The sequence below is a fragment of the Mizuhopecten yessoensis genome, unplaced genomic scaffold (genome assembly GCF_002113885.1).
Source record: "Mizuhopecten yessoensis strain PY_sf001 unplaced genomic scaffold, ASM211388v2 scaffold10377, whole genome shotgun sequence".
NCBI classification, from domain to species: domain Eukaryota; kingdom Metazoa; phylum Mollusca; class Bivalvia; order Pectinida; family Pectinidae; genus Mizuhopecten; species Mizuhopecten yessoensis.
In genome coordinates, this window is record NW_018408516.1 from 280,857 (window position 1) to 303,470 (window position 22,614).

Consider the following 22,614-nt stretch of genomic DNA (forward strand, 5'->3'; position numbering starts at 1 on the left):
TATACCTATATATGGGAGCCTGATACATATCTTTGGGAGCCTGATACATATCTATGGGAGTCTGCTACATGTCTATGGGAGCCTGATACATGTCTTTGGGAGTCTGATGCCTGTCTATGGGAGCCTGATACATGTCTATGGGAGCCTTATACATATATATGGGAGCCTGGTACATATCTTTGGGAGCCTGATACATGTGTATGGGAGCCTGATACATATCTATGGGAGCCTGATTACATGTCTTTGGGAGCCTGATACATATCTATGGGAGCCTGATACATATCTATGGGAGTCTGATACATGTCTATGGGAGCCTGATACATGTCTTTGGGAGTCTGATGCCTGTCTATGGGAGCCTGATACATGTCTATGGGAGTCTGATACATGTTTATGGGAGCCTGATACATGTCTATGAGAGTCTGATACATGTCTATGGGAGCCTGATACATGTCTATGGGAGCCTGATACATGTTTATGGCAGCCTGATACACGTCTATGGGAGCCTGATACATGTCTATGGGAGCCTGATACATGTGTATGGGAGCCTGATACATGTTTATGGGAGCCTGATAATTTTTATGGGAGCCTGATACATGTCTATGGGAGCCTGATACATATCTATGGGAGTCTGGTACATGTCTTTGGGAGCCTTATACATGTGTATTGGAGCCTTATACATGTCTATGGGAGCCTTATACATATCTATTGGAGCCTGATACATATCTATGGGAGCCTGATACATATCTATGGGAGCCTGATACATGTCTATGGGAGTCTGGTACATGTCTATGTGGGCCTTATACATGTCTATGGGAGCCTTATACATATCTATTGGAGCCTGATACATATCTATGGTAGCCTGATACATATCTATGGGAGCCTGATGCATGTCTATGGGAGCCTGATACATGTCTATGGGAGCTTGATAATGTCTATGGGGGCCTGATAATGTCTATGGGAGCTTGATACATGTCTATGGGAGCCTGATACATTTCTATTGGAGCCTGATAATGTCTACGGGAGCCTGATACATATCTATTAGAGCCTGATACATATCTATTGGAGCCTGATACATGTCTATGGGAGCCTGATACATATCTAAGGGACCGTCTATGGGAGCTTGATACATGTCTATGGGAGCCTGATACATATCTATGGGAGCCTGATTACATGTCTATGGGAGCCTGATAGATGTCAATGGGAGCCTGATACATGTCTATGGGAGCCTGATACATATCTATGGGAGCCTGATACATATCTATGGGAGCCTGATACATGTCTATGGGAGCCTTATACATGTGTATTGGAGCCTGGTAATGTCTATGGGAGCCTGATACATATCTATAGGAGCCCGATACATATCTATGGGAGCCTGATACATGTCTATGGAAGCCTGATACATATCTATGGGAGTCTGATACATGTCTATGGGAGCCTGATACATATCTTTGGGAACCTGATACATATCTATGGGAGCCTGATACATGTCTATGGGAGCCTGATAGATATCTATTGGAGCCTGATACATATATATGGGAGACTGATACATGTCTATGGGAGCCTGATACATGTCTATGTGAGCCTGATACATGTCTATGGGAGCCTGATACATGTTTATGGGAACCTTAAACATGTGTATTGGAGCCTGATAATGTCTACTGGAGCCTGATACATATCTATGGGAGCCTTATACATGTGTATGGGAGCCTGAGACATATCTATGGGAACCTTAAACATGTGTATTGGACCCTGTATTGGAGCCTTATACATATATATGGGAGCCTGATACATGTCTATGGGAGCCTGATAGATATCTATTGGAGCCTGATACATATACATGGGAGACTGATACATGTCTATGGGAGCCTGATACATGTCTATGGGAGCCTTATACATGTGTATTGGAGCCTGATAATGTCTACTTGAGCCTGATACATATCTATGGGAGCCTTATACATGTGTATGGGAGCCTGATACATATCTATGGGAACCTTAAACATGTGTATTGGACCCTGATAATGTCTATTGGAGCCTGATACATGTCTATGGGAGCCTGATACATGTTTATGGGAGCCTGATACATATCTATGGGAGCCTGATACATGTGTATGGGAGCCTGATACATGTCTATGGGAGCCTGATACATATCTATGGGAGCTTGATACATGTCTATGGGAGCATTATACATGTGTATTGGAGCATTATACATATATATGGGAGCCTGATACATGTCTATGGGAACCTGATACATATATATGGGAGCCTGATAATATCTTTGGGAGCCTGATACATGTGTATGGGAGCCTGCTAATGTGTATGGGAGCCTGATACATGTCTATGGGAGCCTTATACATATATATGGGAGCCTGATACATATCATTGGGAGCCTGATACATGTGTATGGGAGCCTGATACATGTCTATGGGAGCCTGATACATGTCTATGGAAGCCTGATACATGTCTATGGGACCGTCTGATACATATCTTTGGGAGCCTGATACATGTGTATGGGAGCCTGATACATGTCTATGGGAGCCTGAAACATGTATATGGGAGCCTGATACATGTTTATGGGAGCCTGATACATGTCTATAGGAGCCTTAAACATGTGTATTGGAGCCTGATAATGTCTACGGGAGCCTGATACATATCTATGAGAGCCTGATTCATGTCTATGGGAGCCTGATACATGTATATGGGAGCCTGATACATGTTTCTGGGAGCCTGATACATGTCTATGGGAGGCTTAAACATGTGTATTGGAGCCTGATAATGTCTATGGGAGCTTGATACATGTCTATGGGAGCCTGATGCATGTCTATGGGAGCCTGATCATGTCTATGGGAGCCTGATACATAGCTTTGGGAGCCCGATACATGTCTATAGGAGCCTGATACATATCTAAGGGACCGTCTGATTTGCAAACGTCCTATGGGAGCTTGATACATGTCTATGGGAGCCTGATAATGTCTATGGGAGCCTGATACATATCTTTGGGAGCCCGATACATGTCTATGGGAGCCTGATACATATCTAAGGGACCGTCTGATTTGCAAACGTCAATGATTGTTGTTATTAATGAGGAAAGTTTATAGTTGAACTCTGTTGGCCCTTCAAATAAAAATGTGTTGCAAACACGAGGCCCTTGGAAAAAAAAACATTCTCACACATCAGATAATGATATCCTACTTTTGCTATATTTTTCGATCTCGTCTAATCTGCCATACACCTTTACGTGACATTTTGCGCAATGTTTTAAATTGCGATTCATTTGTATGCGCACATAAACAAATCAACAACCAACAATTTATGTACTTATATCTGTGGTTCAAATGATGTTTTTGGTGTTATTCAATTCAAGAAGTAACATGTAAACGAAATATTATCTTCACCGTGAAACACAATTTTCTTCCCTTTTTTAACACGGACTACATGGTTTAATGTGGAAGCATTAATAATTAGCTCAATAGTAAACAGGCTATAGGAAACGGGGGCCCAGACGGGATACTTGTAAAACAAATAGTTTTCGAACTATTGAGATACGATACAAAATCCATTACTTGTCACTGAATCTCAGTTATGAGCTAAATTCTGTCATTTCCCAACCTCGGCTTGCGCCCTGGTTTCATTTTATTGCAGAATCTTAGCCCTCCACCGAGATAACCCTATCTCGTTCAGTTACAGGTTATAGATGTTATTTACCACGTTGCTCGGCTCGGGTAGTCCACCAATGTAATATTAAAAAATATTTCTTATAGTAACTTAAGTTATCACAATGAAGACATGTTTCATGCTTGGGATAATAATTACTTTATATATATTGTGCTTGCAGAGTTATAGTTTAAGCTTTCGAGTAACTTCTCTTCAATTTTAACTATAGAGTAATCACCCCTTATTGGTCTCCTCTTGGAATGGTGGAAAATCGCCGAAGCGAAAATCAGCACAAAAAAGACGTTTGTCAAAGAAATCTGGCTTTGTAGCACAAGTTTGGTGTTTACGTCATATTTAACAGTTTGCAGTTGGTATGCAATGTTGATGATGATATGTATTCTAACTTAGCGAAGCGCCCGCCTAGCCGGTCCATCTCTCCGATCCATCTCTCCGGTACCCAGTGAATACAAATCGACTTACCGTAACAAAATGTCATCTTGGATTTTAAGAGTTCAAATTTCTTACCGCCATTCCTCAAGGGTTACTTGAGATATCTTTTTCAAATTTCATACGAAGGTTCCCTGTTCGTACATAGTTGTGCATGTTGCATTTTGGGATTGATTAATAGATGAAGATAGCCGCCAGACAACCATCTTGGATTATGAGAGTTCGTATATGTTATCGCTATTTCTGTAGAAATAAACAATGTGGAACGGTCAAATTTTGAAAGAAAACTCTCAAACCAAGTGGTGTTAACATTTTAATCAAAAGTTCCCATAAGATACATTTACTGTTGACACGACTATCAGTCCAACAGAGAAGAGAAAAGGAAATGAAGGGAAAGATCAAACTGCTATAGAACTTTGTACAATGGTGGGCGCCAAGATCCCTCGGGATCTCATGTTTTATAAATAAGATGCACTGACTTTGACTTCGACCAATCAGAGGCCATGTTTCAAATAAGTAAAATGCTAATTTTCTACTTCAAATAACGACACCAATAAGCTATGTCTTCAGCAGTCGCCGGGAACAGGTCCATTTCATGATTAGTGTCAGTTCCGAGCCTGTTGCTCGATCTGCTTGCGTCATACGACATTTGGAGTGAGATAATAAACAACAAGATAATACATGTACAGGGCAAAATATGAACAAATGAAATAGTAGTGTCACGTCCACACATCGAGAACTCGGGGACTTACCTTAAAACTACAAAGCACACTTATGAGCATAATCAAAGACACCGACCTACATATCAATCAAAGACACCGACCTACATATCCATCAAAGACACCGACCTACATATCAATCAAAGACACCGACCTACATATCAATCAAAGACACCGACCTACATATCAATCAAAGACACCTTTCCCAGTGAGATCATGATGGCGACCATTGTCCATAGTTTTCATCACCGTAGATTTGGAAAACAGGGAAGTTGCTATCAAGAAAGGGAACTTTCACTAAGCTCGACACTGTCTCGCTTATCGTACAGCTTAGTAGTAAGTCGTCTCCGTTGGTCATGCTGAAAGCAAATATCGAGAAAAGCGACAGAGTATGTAGTGTCCTTGATTTCAATCTCAGAAGGACATATGTGATCGATGTGGTCAATTAATTTCTTGTTGTTTAAAGACATCACATCGTCGATATATCTAAATGTGAAATTTTAGGAACTAGGCTACATTTTTTACTAGTCCTGATAAGCTCGCCAATAAATTCAGTTAGGAATTTGTAATCCTTTTTACAAATTGTAGACGGTCACTAGACAGATTGTCAGATAACCATTTTATTAAAAATAAAAAAAATGTACATGACGTAATCAAAATATGTTCTTAATTTTTGTATCTTTAATTAAATAGACTGCAAAAACAAACTAGTGACAGGGCGTATTGTAAGCCAAGTTGTAGCGGATAGTGGGTATGTTAACTGACCCGCGTTTACCTGGTTTCTGTAGCATGCTAGGCGTGGCCTACTCAAGACCAGATATTTCAATAGCCGTATGTTGACCAGAACGTCTCTCCGTACTGATCCTCAAGTTGTGGTCGCGGTAATCTTACTTTTCTAACTATACCCAGTGAAGGGAAAGTGTGGTCCTTTATCACTAAACTTACGGAAGTTTGACGTTAAATATGATTGGGATGTTCGTGAAGGTCGTGCCCCATGATGTGATGTATACAATAGAGTAGAACGAGAAGAAATAAAGACAAGAGGTCTTTATGGCCCGTATTCGTGAATTATAGAGAGCACTATACAGGTGAACACGCATAGGATCATTATCTCTAACTGCTACGTTCATGTAAGTTTGGAGATAGGTTATTAATGTTATATTTAGTATCCCATTTATAAGTCTTCGTGCAAGAGCTTTCTTCATTTGTGAGACGTCACTATTCTGGCCTTGTCTGTACAGAGATCGATATAATATTTCTGTAGTGTAATTGTACTGTGCTATTGCTGTGTAATCTACTGTATGTTCTATCCACGCGCTGTAGACGCGGTCTGGCAATATATCCTAGAATGCATTGCGGTTTCCTCCATTCATCTCTATAAACCACGGCCTCAAACCATTTCAAGGTTCTTTTAAACTATTATTGGTTCTTGACGGCCTATCAACATATAAGGGTTTATTAGGGCCAATAAAAAATAGATAAATAAAAAATAGATAAATAAAAATGATGTTAAAGGAAATGACTTCAAACGCACGAAAAGGTAAAAGACAAACGAAAATATAAAAAGTCAAAGTGGCTATGATAAGTTTTATTTTTTGAAAAAAATCTTTTGTTGGCTGAAAGTCAATGCAATTTAATTACAAGTATCTTACTGTAAATGGTCCGTGACATACTATGCACAATACGAATGTGTAATGTATGAGTGACCCATCCGGTAACGGGAAAGGACAACCTCGTTCCGGCGGTTCTCTCTATAGATGGACAACCTCGTCCCGGCGGTTCTCTCTATAGATGGGATACCATTCACCAATTTATGTTTTACATGGTGTAATTTGTTGTCAACGCATTGATTCAAGTTACAAAATTGTAATTAAGGGTTTACAATCTGTAAAATGTAATAAAGGGTTTACAATCTGTAAAATGTAATTAAGGGTTTACAATCTGTAAAATTTAATTAAGGGTTTACAATCTGTAAAATTGTAACTAAGGGTTTACAATCTGTAAAATGTAATTAAGGGTTTAAAATCTGTAAAATTGTAATTAAGGGTTTACAATCTGTAAAATGTAATTAAGGGTTTACGTTCTGTAAAATTGTAATTAAGGGTTTACAATCTGTAAAATTGTAATTAAGGGTTTACAACCTGTAAAATGGCAATTAAGGGTTTACAATCTGTAAAGTGTAATTAAGGGTTTACAATCTGTAAAATTGTAATAAAGGGTTTACAACCTGTAAAATTGTGATGAAGGGTTTACAACCTGTAAAATGTAATTAAGGGTTTACAATCTCTAAAATGTAATTAAGGGTTTACAATCTGTAAAATTGTAATAAAGGGTTTACAACCTGTAAAATTGTGATGAAGGGTTTACAACCTGTAAAATGTAATTAAGGGTTTACAATCTGTAAAATGTAATTAAAGGTTTACAATCTGTAAAATTGTGATGAAGGGTTTACAACCTGTAAAATGTAATTAAGGGTTTACAATCTGTAAAATGTAATTAAAGGTTTACAATCTGTAAAATTGTAATTAAGAGTTTACAATCTGTAAAATTGTAATTAAGGGTTTATAACCTGTAAAATGTAATTAAGGGTTTACAATCTGTAAAATGAAGTTAAAATCTACAGGCGTTGCAATAATTGTTGCAAATGATTGGATAACGTCATGTGATTTCCAAGAAGGATACAAAAGTTTGAAATACGATTCGGTTTGTTTTTAAATAAAGTTGCATAATCTGGATTAAATACGAGCGCATAAGCTGTATTTGAAGGAGTTGATTAAATTGAATTGCAAATTACAATGGCAGTTGCTCTCGACGATTATATAAGGATGGTTCTTCCATGTAGAGACTCACAACTGCCGTGGTTTTGGAAGCTCCCAGTGTTAGACCCTTGTGGTGTACGGTATTCAATGTTTTAAGATGTAGCTCTCTTTTGGATCCATAACAAATAGAAGTGCTCTTTTGAGTCTTAGCAATACCTCCCTATTAGTGCCAAAGTCAGTATGGGACACTCAGAATACTAAGTTTTACGAAAAGTTCTTTTTATACAGCCAATACAGTATGTACACTGTCACCTTCATCAGACAAATGACCAGTGAAGCGTACGCACACAAACATGTAAAATGTGAACGAGTTGTCCACAAAATCAATGTCGATTCGGCTACGCTGTACGCGTATATGTACTGATGAAGGTGACAGGGTACATACCGTACTAGTCATCGAAGCGTCACATATAAACTCTTACTGGTTGTGTAAAAAGAACTTTTCATAATCCATACTTTTTTTCTTTTTCTTTTTTTTTTTTCTTTTTTTTTATCAATTTATTTTTCCAACAGTTTTTCATAATATAGGTACAGAACAGGTATTTTCATTTTCACACTCTCTAACACACATTTTGACACTTCATTCACTCATCATCAATATCATCCTGAATGTTGTCGTCATCTTCCTCATCATCATCCATCATCCTCACATTCATCATCATCATCATCATCATCATCATCATCACCATTATCATCTTCCTCATTCTCAGAATCATCAACATCATCCCCATCATCCTCATCATCATCATCATCATCATCCTCACAATCATCATCATCATCATCAACATCATCATCAGCATCACTATCTCATCAGCATCCTGATACTAAACGTTCAAACTTTAGTTCCTCATAGCCACCATCATCACCCTCAACGTCATTGTCATTATCCATACAATGTGTGTCATCAGCAACACACCTCAACAGACAGCCACTGAACCAAACTGCAACATTATTTTTTTTAATTGGTACATTCAATATTTGACATCAACATACTCAACAATCATGATTAACTCATTCATAAAGAGGAAGATCAGCATAACTCTTTTTCTTTTTAATATATTATTACATGTATAAACATTTTTATGACAGACAACATAATCCACATCATGTTATATTTTATTTCAGAACCAAATCATGTACTTCACTTCAATAAAAAGCATGAACAGATAAACCCACTCCTATACGCTTTCACTCACACACACATGCACTCTATCTATAAAAAGATAAAACTCCTGTAATTGCTTTATCTGATATGTGTATAATATTGTCGAAAAGGAAGGGAAAAGAAATAAGAGAGAAGAAAGGAAAAAGAAAAGGAATGAATAGGCATAGACATTCTGTTGCAAAAAATATCATATTGATGAATTCTAGGGATAGATACCAGAGACGGGGATGTCAAACTATACTCATATAGTACTTAAAAATATATTACCAGAACCAAAAAAATATATTGCCAGAGTACAGGGCAGTTTCAATAGAATTAATTCATAATTAACATATATTCAAAATATACATGTGTATGTATGTACGTACATCTTTATAACTACACATGTATTTAAAATTAGTCCACAAGCTCTATTAGCCGTATCCATTTTCCCAGTATGCAGTAAATTTCTGCATGTAGCATTCACCTTTAGCAGTTGCAATATAACTTTGTACTGTGTAATGGTCCATGATTTTAAGAATTAAAGAGTTGTTATTCAACATTCTATTGTTACATCTAGAACTGTAAATGTATTGCTTAATTATTAAAAGTATTTCGTTATCGCTCTTATTAAACCGTTCTGTTTGTGTAAACAATCCTAATATGTAAGTGATTTTATTGTATTGGAAAGGAATTAGCAATGCATCTAGGATAGATTCAAAACTTTGCAAAAAAGACTGAACTTCTTGGCATTCCCATAATAAGTGCACTATAGTTTCTTCAACTTGATTACAAAAAGTACATAAAGGATTATCTGAGATACCTACTTTAGAGAAAAAAGAATTTGTTGTCAGTATATGATGCGAAATTCGAAACTGAAGCCATTGTAGCTTTGTATTAGAAGTAACTTTGAAAGGGATTAGATGTATTCGTTTCCAGTTTTGGTCATTGATGTCAAGTTCAGCATTCCATTTAACCTGCCCAGTTGGAACTATTTTTCTATTTACCAGTGTGTTGTAAAAAAGTTTTGAGCCTTTAGCAGAGCAAATAAAACTTTCCAGATTAACTGGAATATATGGAAAAGAAATTTTTAAAAATGGAATCTCATTACCTGCTAACAACTGTCTTACTGCAGCCATAACATCATGGAAAGTTAGAAAATCTGTGTTTATTTGGAATAAATCTATAAAATCCGGAAAATTGAAGAAAGAGTTATCCTTCTTGAATAAATCACTGATTATAACTATACCTTTGTTATACCATTCTCTGTAAAATCCATACTTAACAACCTGAAGAAAATGTTAAGAAATATAGAATATTAAGTGCTTTAATGCATTTTGCCTTAAAGTACTTTATGAGGAAGGAACGATAATTTTCGATCATGTTTAACGCCGATGCATTTAGTCTGTTCTGCTTCAGGTGTGGGTGGGCCATCAGGGGTGATATTGGGATCGCCATGGGTTTTACGTAATTGACGAAACCGTTTTATCATCAGCCCAGATCTGAAGTTTATTTAAAGATTGCTGTAATTATCTTTCGATGGTATTCATAGGTTTTGACCGGTAGCATAAAAGAGAGTCTTCCGCGCATATGAAATCTTCTACTGATAGAGACAATGTTTATTATCAGCGCAAAAAAGTAAAAAAGAACTTTTACCTACACAGAATTATCGTATACTTGATATAATATGTTTTGTTTCATCAAATGGTTCAGTCAAATTATCCTTTTTTCCAGAGATATTAATGAGCCAGCGGTCAGGCACATTTGTTTTCACGTGGTTTACACGTGATGTGTTTATTACAAAATGTAAAATCACAACATCAGATAATTTCATATAAATAACTGTTGTAAAAAATTTCAAAGGAGTAAGCAATAAAACAAAAGATTGACATGTTCGTTAATAACTAACTATTCTTTTTTCGGGAATAATTTGCAGCTCTCCGCGCTCGTCGCCTCCAAAACTTTGAACTGGAGGTCACATGACATGCAGTCTGTTTGCCGTTTAAAGAGGTGAAGGAAACAGAGCGCAAAGAATCATTAGAGAGGTGGGGGATCGGGAAAAGAATACACCTGCTGTTACTCACTGCATGATAATGGCAGGAGGCGACTAATGTGGGAACCCCTTGCAGAATTGGGGATTTGCTTTGATTCCTTTATTTGGGGACACAAAAGCGACCAAAATCTGCTGCGCCCATTGCAACATTTGGTATCTTTGTCTTTCTTTTTACTTTTAACTACCTTTTATTTCCTAGCGCCTAGCTTGGCAACACCTCACTTTTGGCTTGAATGTTGAGCCACGGTAAGGAAGGGAATGGGTTCTGTCCTCTGGCCGGGGCACATCAAAGTCCTTAAAAATGGTAGTTGTTATTCCCTGCTGGTTCACCCGTTGTCAGTATAGTTTAACCGGGCGAAATGCTGTGCTTGGTTCCTTCGACATGGCATTTCAGTGAGATTGCACTATAAAGTCGGCATCAGATCTGCGCTATCACAAGGAGGCAAGTACACCAACATACCCTGTCTCCTGCATACACACACGCAAGCACACATATACTACACACATCGAGGCACGTCCTTAAATGACATTAGCTGTTAATAGGACGTTAAACAAAATTAAACCAAACCAATTGTGGCCTGTAGGCTAGCTTCAATTGAAAGTGATTGTAGCCATGCATGCAAAGTTGCCTTGCTGTGGCGGTTTACGACAGGGAAAAACCTGCCTATTTTAAGCTACAGTATGTTAGTGTTGTACTTGACAGTCAAAGAATATTACAAATTAATATTCTTAATAAATTATCAATGATTGCATTATTATTTCGTATACATTGTCAGTCTCTAGATCCGTAATGTTCAAATTAGAAAATGTAAAACGTATTCCGGAAATGAAACAAAATCAGCCACAAAATGCCTTTGTGATGACTTTGACTGTATTTACTACATAGCTCGTGCTATAAACCGCAATAACAGAATGTTAAATTCAGGAATTTTGTGTTCATAAATTATCTATAAAGAGCGAGAAGTAAAATAACAACTGTTATATTTTTATAGGTATTTCATCAAAACAGTTGCCAGGGTTGAAGGGAGAATTTGCTCCCTTTCATGTTGTTTTACTATGTGTATTGGTCCCTTTCTGGGTTTTTTCTGTGGAGAAGCAGTGCCCGAACTGTCAGTGAGAGGCGAATGCTTTCACAGCATCACTGCTTTCAAGAGGTTAACGCTCGGGACAACATGCCGTCCTTATAGGGGTATGTGTCAGGGATATCTACATCTATAGTAATTCATGTCATTATAATATGTCTATACACATCCGAATCCTGTTGACCAACACGTAAGGTTTGGACACTGATGGTGACGAGCCCTCTACGTACACCAGAGTATCTAACCTACCTACCGACACCAGGCATGCGACACACTTTATCATCAGCAGTATTTGACTACGTCCCGACACGGGAAACAACCTGTCTGACGTTTTTTTTAATGTCTATGCTGGCCTTCCTGAGTGTTTTATGTGGTGTTTAGTGATGGATTAGAGATATATTCGGGTAAGGATGCGGCCCTGACCGCCCTGTGGACGTCGGAATGTCCGGTATGGAATGGCTATCTGGGGAATGCCTTTCGTCTCCTCGTGGTACTGCTGTCTCTGTTGACTCGTCCACTCAGTTACACAGGTGCGGCAGCAACCAAACACAACAGCGTCATCGTCAAAGTTAATGTCCAACCGTCATTATCTCTCACCCCTCACGCCTTCCGTGTCCCTTGTGATAAACATTAATTTAACTTCCCCAAAACAAGGGCGGCTAATCCTATAAATACACCCGGCCTGGCTCAGTGTCCCCGCAGAAAAGAAAAGGAACGGTCAACAATCATCACAGGTACAGAAGGTTCACATTCAACAAACTTTACATTGGGCGTCATGTTGTTGATAACTTTGTTCGCGATCTGTGTCTCCATGGCACTTGCGGAAGACCACTGCAGAGACGTGAAGGGATCGATGTGGAGATCGGACCCAGGCGATTGTTCCAGATTTTATGTCTGCTTTCACGGGATGGAATTTAAGTACAATTGCCCGACAAACACAGTCACTGATGTCGTCAGCCGAGCATGTGTCCCCAAGGGATCCCGACTGGACACATGTAAGTGTGGCCGTAATAAAGAGGTTGTTTGAAGTTAAATAATAGGTAACGTAAGAAGGTGTAACAGTAATCCTTCAAAAGATATATTCTGAGGATTTGTTTCAAGGTAATAACTTCAATTTCTTGTTTTAGAAATCGTAGTTTTTATCTCATAGAAGATCTGTTGATGTTACTTTTATCATGTTTTATTTTTTTCATTATTGCTATAAAGCTTATTAAGGTTTTATAACCACGTTGTGAAATGTGTACCAACTAAAAAAAAACGTCGAATTGACGCAAAACGTTTGCGATCAATGTGTTACAGCATTAGGTTCTATTGTATAGTGTCTCATCTATTCGGTTCTTTTCACACCAAGTAAGTTGCTTTGTCATTAATAGAGATTAAGGATAAACTCACATACCTGACGAGAGTAGGAGACTAATGTCTTATTATATGCTTGTTGCTGTGGTAACTACTTTTGATATGTCACGTCTACTGCCAGCGGAGGTCAGATCTTATTTTTTATAACAGGTAAAAAAGAAGGGAAACCTGACACTAGTCAAGGAAAACCGGATCTTGACCAAGGAAAGCCAAATAGTGAAGAAGTGAGCCCAACTGTTGACCAAGGCAAGACGGATACTGACCAGGCGAAACCAAAACCTGTCCAAGTCACACCGAATACTGACCAGGGGAAACCCGACACTACCCAAGGAAAACCGGATGTTGACCTGGGAAAGCCGGTGCTCGGTGGACTGACCGTGATACAAACACAGACAGTGTGTCAGTCGACTCCCAAGGAAAGACTGCCCCACTCCAACTGTGGCAAGTACGTAGACTGTCACTCTGGTGTCCCACTGGTCCACGAGTGTCCGTACCCGCAACTGTATAACATCTATACTGAGCAGTGTCAGCACCATGACCTTGTGCAATGTCAGACCCGGAAGGAGCCTAAGTCACCATGTAAGTATTTAACGCCCTGTAGCACTGCTTTCCTTCGTAATACGTTGATACCCGTAACATTATCAACGCCACAAGTGCCTTTTCTGCGGGCACTCCGGGTTTCTCCCAGACTGCGCGCGTCTATCCGGCCCAGCAACAGTGATTAATACATGTATAAGTAAGAACAATAAACATAGTTGTTTCATATTGTTTGTAAAATAAATAAAGTTACGTACATAACAAGTGTAACATTACAGTAGTTATACTCGACCACCTCAACACGAGGAAGTACACATTGTAGGGTTATTTAAGCGTTAAACAGAATTGTGCCGTGTTATATAGGACCATAACACGAAACAGAATGCTGTTTTATGCTTTTATTTACATTCTTATTTTTCATAAATGTTTATTTCTTAGTTCACTACGCACCTTTAAATTCTAATTTCGCGGTGTTTGTTCAAGAGGTAGAACAGTCCATGGAATGCTCACGGAATGTTGTCTCGTGACTTTTACCGTAAACAAATATAGTTCGTGGAAACTCAAAAATATCGATACTATTTCCCTAATTTGAATCAACATATTCAATTCACATTTTCATAATTGTCTTACATAAAACGGTGAATATTAATTTATCATAGTGGATTGATTGCTTATATGCATGTTAGTACAGAGGGGGAAATCCATCCGGTAGTGAGTCGGACCCGTTGAGACATAACACGGAACTGGCCTTGGTAATGTTATTTAGTGGCAATGCAGAGCAAATGTAAATATTAACTTACATATTATGCATTGATATTAATTGCTAAGAGATTTTAAATTTGGACATATTAGCTTAAAGTATATGGTATAATATGTACGCTATACAGGGTTATATTTACGGGATACAAGATAATTTTGTTAAATAATATTTATTTTACTGTATGCAATGCTATATTTACTTCCAGCACGGTTGTATTGACTGAATACAGGGCAATATTTACTTCAAGCACGGTTATATTGACTGAATACAGGGCAATATTTACTTTAAGCACGGTTATATTGACTGATTACAGGGCAATACTTATTTCAAGCACGGTTAAATTGACTGAATACAGGGCAATATTTACTTTAAGCACGGTTATATTGAATGAATACAGGGCAATAATTAATTCCAGAACGGTTATATTGACTAAATACAGGGCAATATATACTTCCAGCACGGTGATATTGACTGAATACAGAGCAATACTTACTTCAAGCACGGTTATATTGAATGAATACAGGGCAATTCTTACTTCAAGCACGGTTATAATGACTGAATACAGGGCGATATTTACTTCAAGCACGGATATATTGACTGAATACAGGGCAATATTTACTTCCAGCACGGTTATATTGACTGAATACAGGGCAGTATTTAATTCCAGCACGGTTATATTGACTGAATACAGGGCAATATTTACTTCCAGCACGGTTATATTGACTGAATACAGGGCAATACTTACTTCCAGCACGGTTATATTGACTGAATACAGGGCAATACTTACTTCCAGCACGGTTATATTGACTGAATACAGGGCAATACTTACTTCCAGCACGGTTATATTGACTGAATACAGGGCAATACTTACTTCCAGCACGGTTATATTGACTGAATACAGGGCAATATTTACTTCAAGCACGGTTATAATGACTGAATACAGGGCTATACTTACTTCCAGCACGATCATATTGACTGAATACAGGGCAATATTTACTTCCAGCACGGTTATATTGACTGATTACAGGGCAATACTTACTTCCAGCACGGTTATATTGACTGAATACAGGGCAATACTTACTTCAAGCACGGTTATAATGACTGAATACAGGGCAATACTTACTTCCAGCACGGTTATATTGACTGAATACAGGGCAATATTTACTTCCAGCACGGTTATATTGACTGAATACAGGGCAATAATTAATTCCAGCACGGTTATATTGACTGAATACAGGGCAATACTTACTTCCAGCACGGTTATATTGACTGAATACAGGGCAATATTTCCTCAAGCATGGTTATATTGACTGAATACAGGGCAATATTTGCTTCAAGCACGGTTATATTGACTGAATACAGGGCAATATTTAATTCCAGCACGGTTATATTGACTGAATGCATTCAGTGAATTGCTGTGTTTTCTTGTATAACTTCACTAGAGGCGAACTATCGTTTATGTATGTGGAGTTTGATAACCTGTTTCTCCCATTAAATGTTCGTGTTTCTCTCCATAGGTGACTATGACGCCTACCAGTGTGGTTTGTCCTCGCATTGCATGCCGTGTGAGTTACGTTTTCCCAGCTGTGATGGGGCGGGGGACGGCCCCAACCCCTGGACAGGCCGGGAGTGGACCCCCTACTTCATCACGTGTTACAAGGAACGTCTTACCTTCCAGTCCAAGTGTTCACTTGCCGCCTCCAGTGCAGCGAGCTATGTGTTCGATCCCGTCAAGAAACGATGCGTAGATGCCAAGAAAGTTGACATGACAAATGTCTAAATTCTATGATGAAAGATTGAAATGATTTTGTTATTTGTTGATTTGATATGAGATTTTGAATTTATGTTCCTTTCTGAATGGTACAGCATTGTTTTATAATAAAGAAACATTGAAACTAACAACATTGTTTCTATTGCTTTAAACATCAAAGCGTCTGGTAGACCGAATCTGACCTAACCTTATCACTTAAGATGCTGTAGATACCTTATGTTTGCCTCCCATACTCAATAAATAAACATGACAGCTACATAGTACAGACAAAACCGGAAGTACATCTATGAAGGTTTTTTAATCGGTGTCTGTACCTCTGGGTCTTCTGTTTGCTGGATATTGTTCTTCCTTTCTTCTGTATTTAGTACTTTAGGTTTGATACTATCTCCTCTGACTCATCTTTATCTCCCTAAATAACGTCCAACGTATGTTATTCACACGGCAGCACTGTATCAATGAAGAGGAACTACAATTATAAACTTCTCTTCAGCTTCCCAATGATTTTATTTTCTTTTTGATTTTTTTGTTTCCCAGTCTCCACAACACACATACAACTTGTTTCCTTATTAACATTTCATAGACAGATCAATAATGTTGTTTATCACTTTGAAAATATTTAACAATATTGAAAAAACTAATTTCAATCGTTACTGCATCTTTTTTCTTTTGAACAAGATCTTGGAAGATAAAAGCCTCCTACAGTTGTAATACAGAAATACTTCTCCTGCATAAGTTAATTATGATAAATTACCGTGAAATTATCTCGAAACATGAAGACAGGTCAATATCAGAGAGGTCATTTACAGACTTATGATAGATCAATAACGGAAAGGTCATCTCGTGACTTAAGGACAGGTCAATAACGGAAAGGTCATCTCGTGACTTAAGGACAGGTCAATATCAGAGAGATCACCTCGTGACTTAAGGACAGGTCAATATCAGAGAGATCACTTCGTAGATTTGAGGACAAGTCAATAGCGGAGAGGTCAAGATACAAGAAACTTGATTTTTTTGTCGTTTACATATAACATGAAACATTAGCTCTAAAGAGCTATTCTCACGACAGAAAGGCGCATTCTTATTGAGCTATTCTTACGACAGATCAAAAACGGAGAGGTCATCTCCAGACTTAAGGACAGGTCAATATCAGAGAGGTCATCCTCGAGACCTAAGGACTCGATGAGATTGTATCGAGACTTGAGGGCAGGTCGACTAAATCAAAATACGAAAACTAAAGAAACTATTTTATATATATATTTTAAATAACATGAACAACATCAAAATGATAATTTTGTTTTTTCTTTAAAAATCACACACAGATGACAAACAAAGAGATGGAGGATACGTTTCTGTCCTCCAAAACGTATGACATTTATCGATGTTTGTTTAGTATTAATGTCACTGTGGTACACACACGCGCTCCTTGGGGTCAAACAGCTGAATCCTGTCCTTTTTTGGACATTGTCCGTGGTATACCACACGCTCGTTCTTACAGACGACAAAGAATGGCGTATTTTCCCGCCCGTTCCAGGCATTCATACCATCCGGAAGTTCGTTACAGCTGGGGAACCGGATGTAACATGGGATACAGTGACCCTGCTTACACTGGTTAACTTCGTAGTCACCTAAAACATATATAAATATATCACATAATATCAATCAAAAACATTACTATAAAGCCAACCGGAAGTGAAAATGGCATATACTGTATGTAATTATCCATTTAATAACACTAACTACGGATATTTGTTTCCAGGACAAGGGACAAAATTCAATACATGTAACTTGTCTACAATCAATATCCAAATTTAAACAAGTGATAATCTTAATATACTTACATGGATTCTTGGGGACGGAGCGAGTTCCACAGTCAGCGGTTTCTGGTATCTGACAACGTCCAGAGGCTTCGTCAAACAACAGCGGGTAGTCACACTCCTTAGTAGCGGATCTGACGTCAGAAGCCCTGGTCATCATCATCTCACAATCGACGTACTTCGCACAATTTCCGGTCGGATGTGGTTTAAAACCATCATCGGGTAAACAAACAGCTGCTTCTTTCTTTGTACCTAATAATATAAAACGACAACATATCGATATAAAAAGTTCGAACAAAACGATTTTGGAAAGACATACATTAAATGTTTTTTAAAAGAAACAAATCTTGAACTAGAAACTACGATAAGTTTATCGGACATAGGTTGTGTGTGTAGTCCTGAAAACGAGTGTTAGGTAGAATATATCACATGGGTATCGCAGTGCCCGGAACGATATACGCTATTTACATGTAATGCAGTATCCATTAAGATACTGTCAAATTGCGTCTAACATATAATTTGTATGCTGATGATTGAAACAAAATGTATCAAATCATTAAAATGGAACAAGAAAAACATACATTTCTACTACGTGATAATTAGTAAAATAATAATTTCATTATTCCTTTAGTGTGTGGAGTTTCGAAAACATATTGTACTTTACTTCCCTAGAGAAGGAACAAGAACACTTACAGGTCAGTAAGGGCCCCGTCTTGTGGCAATATATCCCCCATAATCATCAAGAAGCAAGCTGCCCGTATAGCTGAGCTTGACGTTTGACATTTGGACTTAAAAAAGAATCGCAAGGAAGCAAAATATACATTTCACATGTACTATGATGTGAGTTTTGTTTCCTTCCACCTCCATATTTGCTGGGCTAACAGAAATGTAAATACCGGTGCAATACTCATTTGTTAGCTTTGATTTGTTTTATTTCACCTTATATACCTCCTCCTTCAAGAGCCAGGGTCAAAGTCAGAGATCCACTTTGTCTTTGACCTTTGGACCCAAATGACCTTGACCATTAACCCAGTGACCCTGATCTTTGGTCAGTTGACTTATTCTTTAATTCCGACCAAATTTGCTTCTTATTATTATAAGAAAATGTTAATCAGTAAAAAATACAAAACTTGACCTTGACCCTTTGAACCCCGTAACCTGGACCTAAGGTCAGTTGACTCTGTGTTAAGTTCTGAACAACATTGCTTCATAATAACATAACAAAATGTTCATCGGGGAAAAGGTACAAAATTTAACCTTCACCTTTGACCCAGTGACCTTGACCTTTGGTCAATTGACTCCTTGTTTATTCTGAGCAACATTGCTTCAGAGTGTCATAGCGAAATGTTCACCAGTAAAAAAGATACAAAATTTAACCTTGACCTTTGACCCAAATACCTTTACCTTTGGTCAGTTGACTCCATGTTTAATTGTGATCAACTTTGCCTCATCATGTCATAACAAAATGCTCATCAGTGAAAAGATGCAGACATACAGAGTGATTACTATAGGGCACCCGTATCTCCGATACGGGGCCCTTATAAGTAAAGATGAACCTATTTTGCCTTACCTTAAATAAATGTTTAGTGGATTGCCTCCCCTAGCCCATTTTTCAAATTACATTAAAACAATGTGTCCTAACTCTGCAAAGCGTGAGGCACGAGACCTTTTAGCATGCGATATTCCAAAGATACATACATGTACCTGTATGGGAAATATTGTAAGTGAAAGAGCAAGACAATTATGGCCATGACAAAATATTGTTGACGCCCACCCAGCGCCAGCCTGCAAGCCAACAAGCCAATCGACCCCCCGGTCCAATAAAGTAATATGTCCCTTTATAGATAGGCGCAGAAACGCATCAAATCAAATGCGCATTTTAGTTATTTTATTTCAGGCAGATCTACATGTTTTCAACTGCTTCCAGGCAATTGCCACGGGACTAGCTCTGTGCCATAGGGACATATTTCCCATAGAGACATCTCATCGACTGTGTTTATATAGAATTCCAAAAGCTTGCGATATTTACTGTGATTTTTTACTCAAAGAAAAAGAGTCTACAGAAAACTTGTATTAATGACGTTGACGAGTTTTAAGGTCAGAGGGCAACGGTAAATGGGTGATTTGTATAACATCAGGTGTTTCGGAAGAATCCGTAATCGGTCTAGATCGTTGTCTATATGCGTTCTTTGAAATCAAATGCATTCTGATTTGCTGATTATGCAAAGGTAAATAAAACAATTCCAATGATTTCGATCAGACACAGTTACAAGAATATCTTAAAAGGACGGATCATTTGCGCAACACAGATTATGTCAGAAAATCGCATGATGTTATTGTGTTTCCCTTCCCCGAATAGTTTAAAACCAGCGAAATATATATAATTATTTCAATGCAGATATCTTTATGTTCGAACATTGAATTTTGACATCATATAATATCTTGTAATTTGTAATTATTTTGTACTCTAATGATGAGAGATATATATCCTATACCAGCAAACTGTGATTTGTAGTAATTTTGTATTCTTAAGTTAGTGTTTGGCATAGTTTCTGTATACTGTACTAGACTTCTGTCGTGTGTACATTTAGTGACTTTGTACCCTGCTGTTTGGAGTCTGGCGTAGAGGCTTTGCATGGTGTACCAGAAACTGTGATTTGAAGTAGTTTTGTGTTATAACCCTAAGAGTCTAGCGAAGAGGATTTCTATAGAAACCTGCCATAAGATATACTCACAAGTGTCGTAGGTGGATCCTTTCGGAACACAAGCTTTAGTGATGAAATCTCGGACGGAGTTGATGGGACACATGTACTTGTACGAAGCTGAGTTAAAACAGAGGTAGAAGACGGAACAGTCATCAGGATCAGCTATCCATTGGATTCCCGTATTTCCTTGGCAGATATTGTCTGCTCTAGAAAAGCACACGACCAGAAATAAAACTAGAATACTAGAGAAAAACATACTCTTGTTTTCAGAAATATCCGTTATTAGGTATAAACTATGTCTGTCTGTTTGTGATCAGTATACTATTTCCTGCGTGAATTACGGGTATTTTATACGAGATGTATCTATCCACTGGCGTCATTGGAGAGACGTGCGCGACTATGTACGAGATCCAGACATGATAATTGACATGCATTAGGCGGTTTTTAGAAGGCGTGACGACAATTTCTGCTATGTAAACCTTCACATTTCCACATAGCCTAGAAACACACCGACTCTTAGGGAGGATAATATGTTTACATGTCAATTAAAAATAATCGCTGCTATTTTTTAACCAGAAGACGCCGTATATGTATACCTTTTGCTTAGTGATATACCGCGACCAAAGTCCCAGCGGAAGTTGTTAGGAGCTTGATGTCCGAGGAGTGTAGATTAGATGACGTCACATGCTGAAAGAACAGCCTAGATACTAACCGATCTTGGTCATTACGTAAACAATTTTGTTTATGACGCTGCTAAACCAATAAAAACTTTTAAAAATTATTTTTAAAAAATTAAAAATTCGAGGAAGATTGTAATGATGTATTTTCTCATGGAAAATGATGAGTTCTCTGCACAATACAAAACTCACTGGCACGGAAATTAACCAAAAGAAAACTTAAGGACAAAACTAGAGGAATTTACGATGTACGGAATAAATAAATAAAAACGTACTCTCCATAACTTTATATGCATGTTATTTGTTACCATTCTTAGCACATGACTTCTATATAAAAAAGGAAACACTGGAGATCTTGATTATTAAAACTATTTGAATAAATCTTTCGACAAACAATGTATACATTGTTTACTCTGTTCATGTTACAGGTATGTATTGTAATATATACCCTCCTGTTACCTATGTACATATCTGATGTAAATAAGAATACTGAAAACAATTAAACATTGTTTTATGCATAGGACAGGTCGGCACACCATAACAAACACACAGGATGTTGCGTGTTTTCGTTATGTAATTCACTGAGGACTTGCCCATAATCTTCATCAACCTCCATCACTGGAACCAGTGGGGTGTACGTTTGTCTGTCAGTAGTCGACAACATTCACGAAGTGACGATATTCATAGAAAACTCCTGAATACCGAATCAAATGTGACATGCAAACATCGTATATTTGGAAGTAGGGATGTTACTATTAAAAAGGGGTAGTTCACGATAAAACGTCGAAACCTTCCTACTTGTCGTACAAGTTACTTACTAGTAAGTTGTCGTGTTGGTTATGTTGCAAGTGAAGATTTAGAAAAACAGCTGAAGCAGAAGAGTCTGTAGTGTCCTTGATTTCCAGCCAAGGAGGATATAAATGATCGACAAAGTCATTATATTTCTTGTTATTTAAAGACAGCACATGGTCAATATAGATGGACATGAATGCGAATTGAAGGACGTGACGTGGTTTTTCTTAACTGTCTTGACAAGCTCATCAATAAATTCAGCTCCAAATGAAAACAAAAAACCAAAT

At 37.9% G+C, this 22,614-nt stretch overlaps 2 protein-coding genes across 2 annotated transcripts; one reads left to right on the forward strand and one right to left on the reverse strand.

Moving 5' to 3' along the window:
• Positions 1-12,632: 12,632 nt before the first annotated feature.
• Positions 12,633-16,459, forward strand: LOC110460389. The gene is made up of 3 exons (XM_021513264.1): positions 12,633-12,910; positions 13,422-13,850; positions 16,086-16,459. The coding sequence occupies exons 1-3, from the start codon at positions 12,691-12,693 to the stop codon at positions 16,346-16,348; spliced, it is 912 nt and encodes a 303-aa protein (XP_021368939.1). The 5' UTR covers positions 12,633-12,690; the 3' UTR covers positions 16,349-16,459.
• Positions 16,460-16,831: 372 nt separating this feature from the next.
• LOC110460386 lies at positions 16,832-21,161 on the reverse strand. The gene is made up of 3 exons (XM_021513260.1): positions 20,889-21,161; positions 18,178-18,405; positions 16,832-17,964 (listed from the first exon to the last, which is right to left on the reverse strand). The coding sequence occupies exons 1-3, from the start codon at positions 21,112-21,114 to the stop codon at positions 17,738-17,740; spliced, it is 681 nt and encodes a 226-aa protein (XP_021368935.1). The 5' UTR covers positions 21,115-21,161; the 3' UTR covers positions 16,832-17,737.
• Between the last annotated feature and the right edge of the window lie 1,453 nt (positions 21,162-22,614).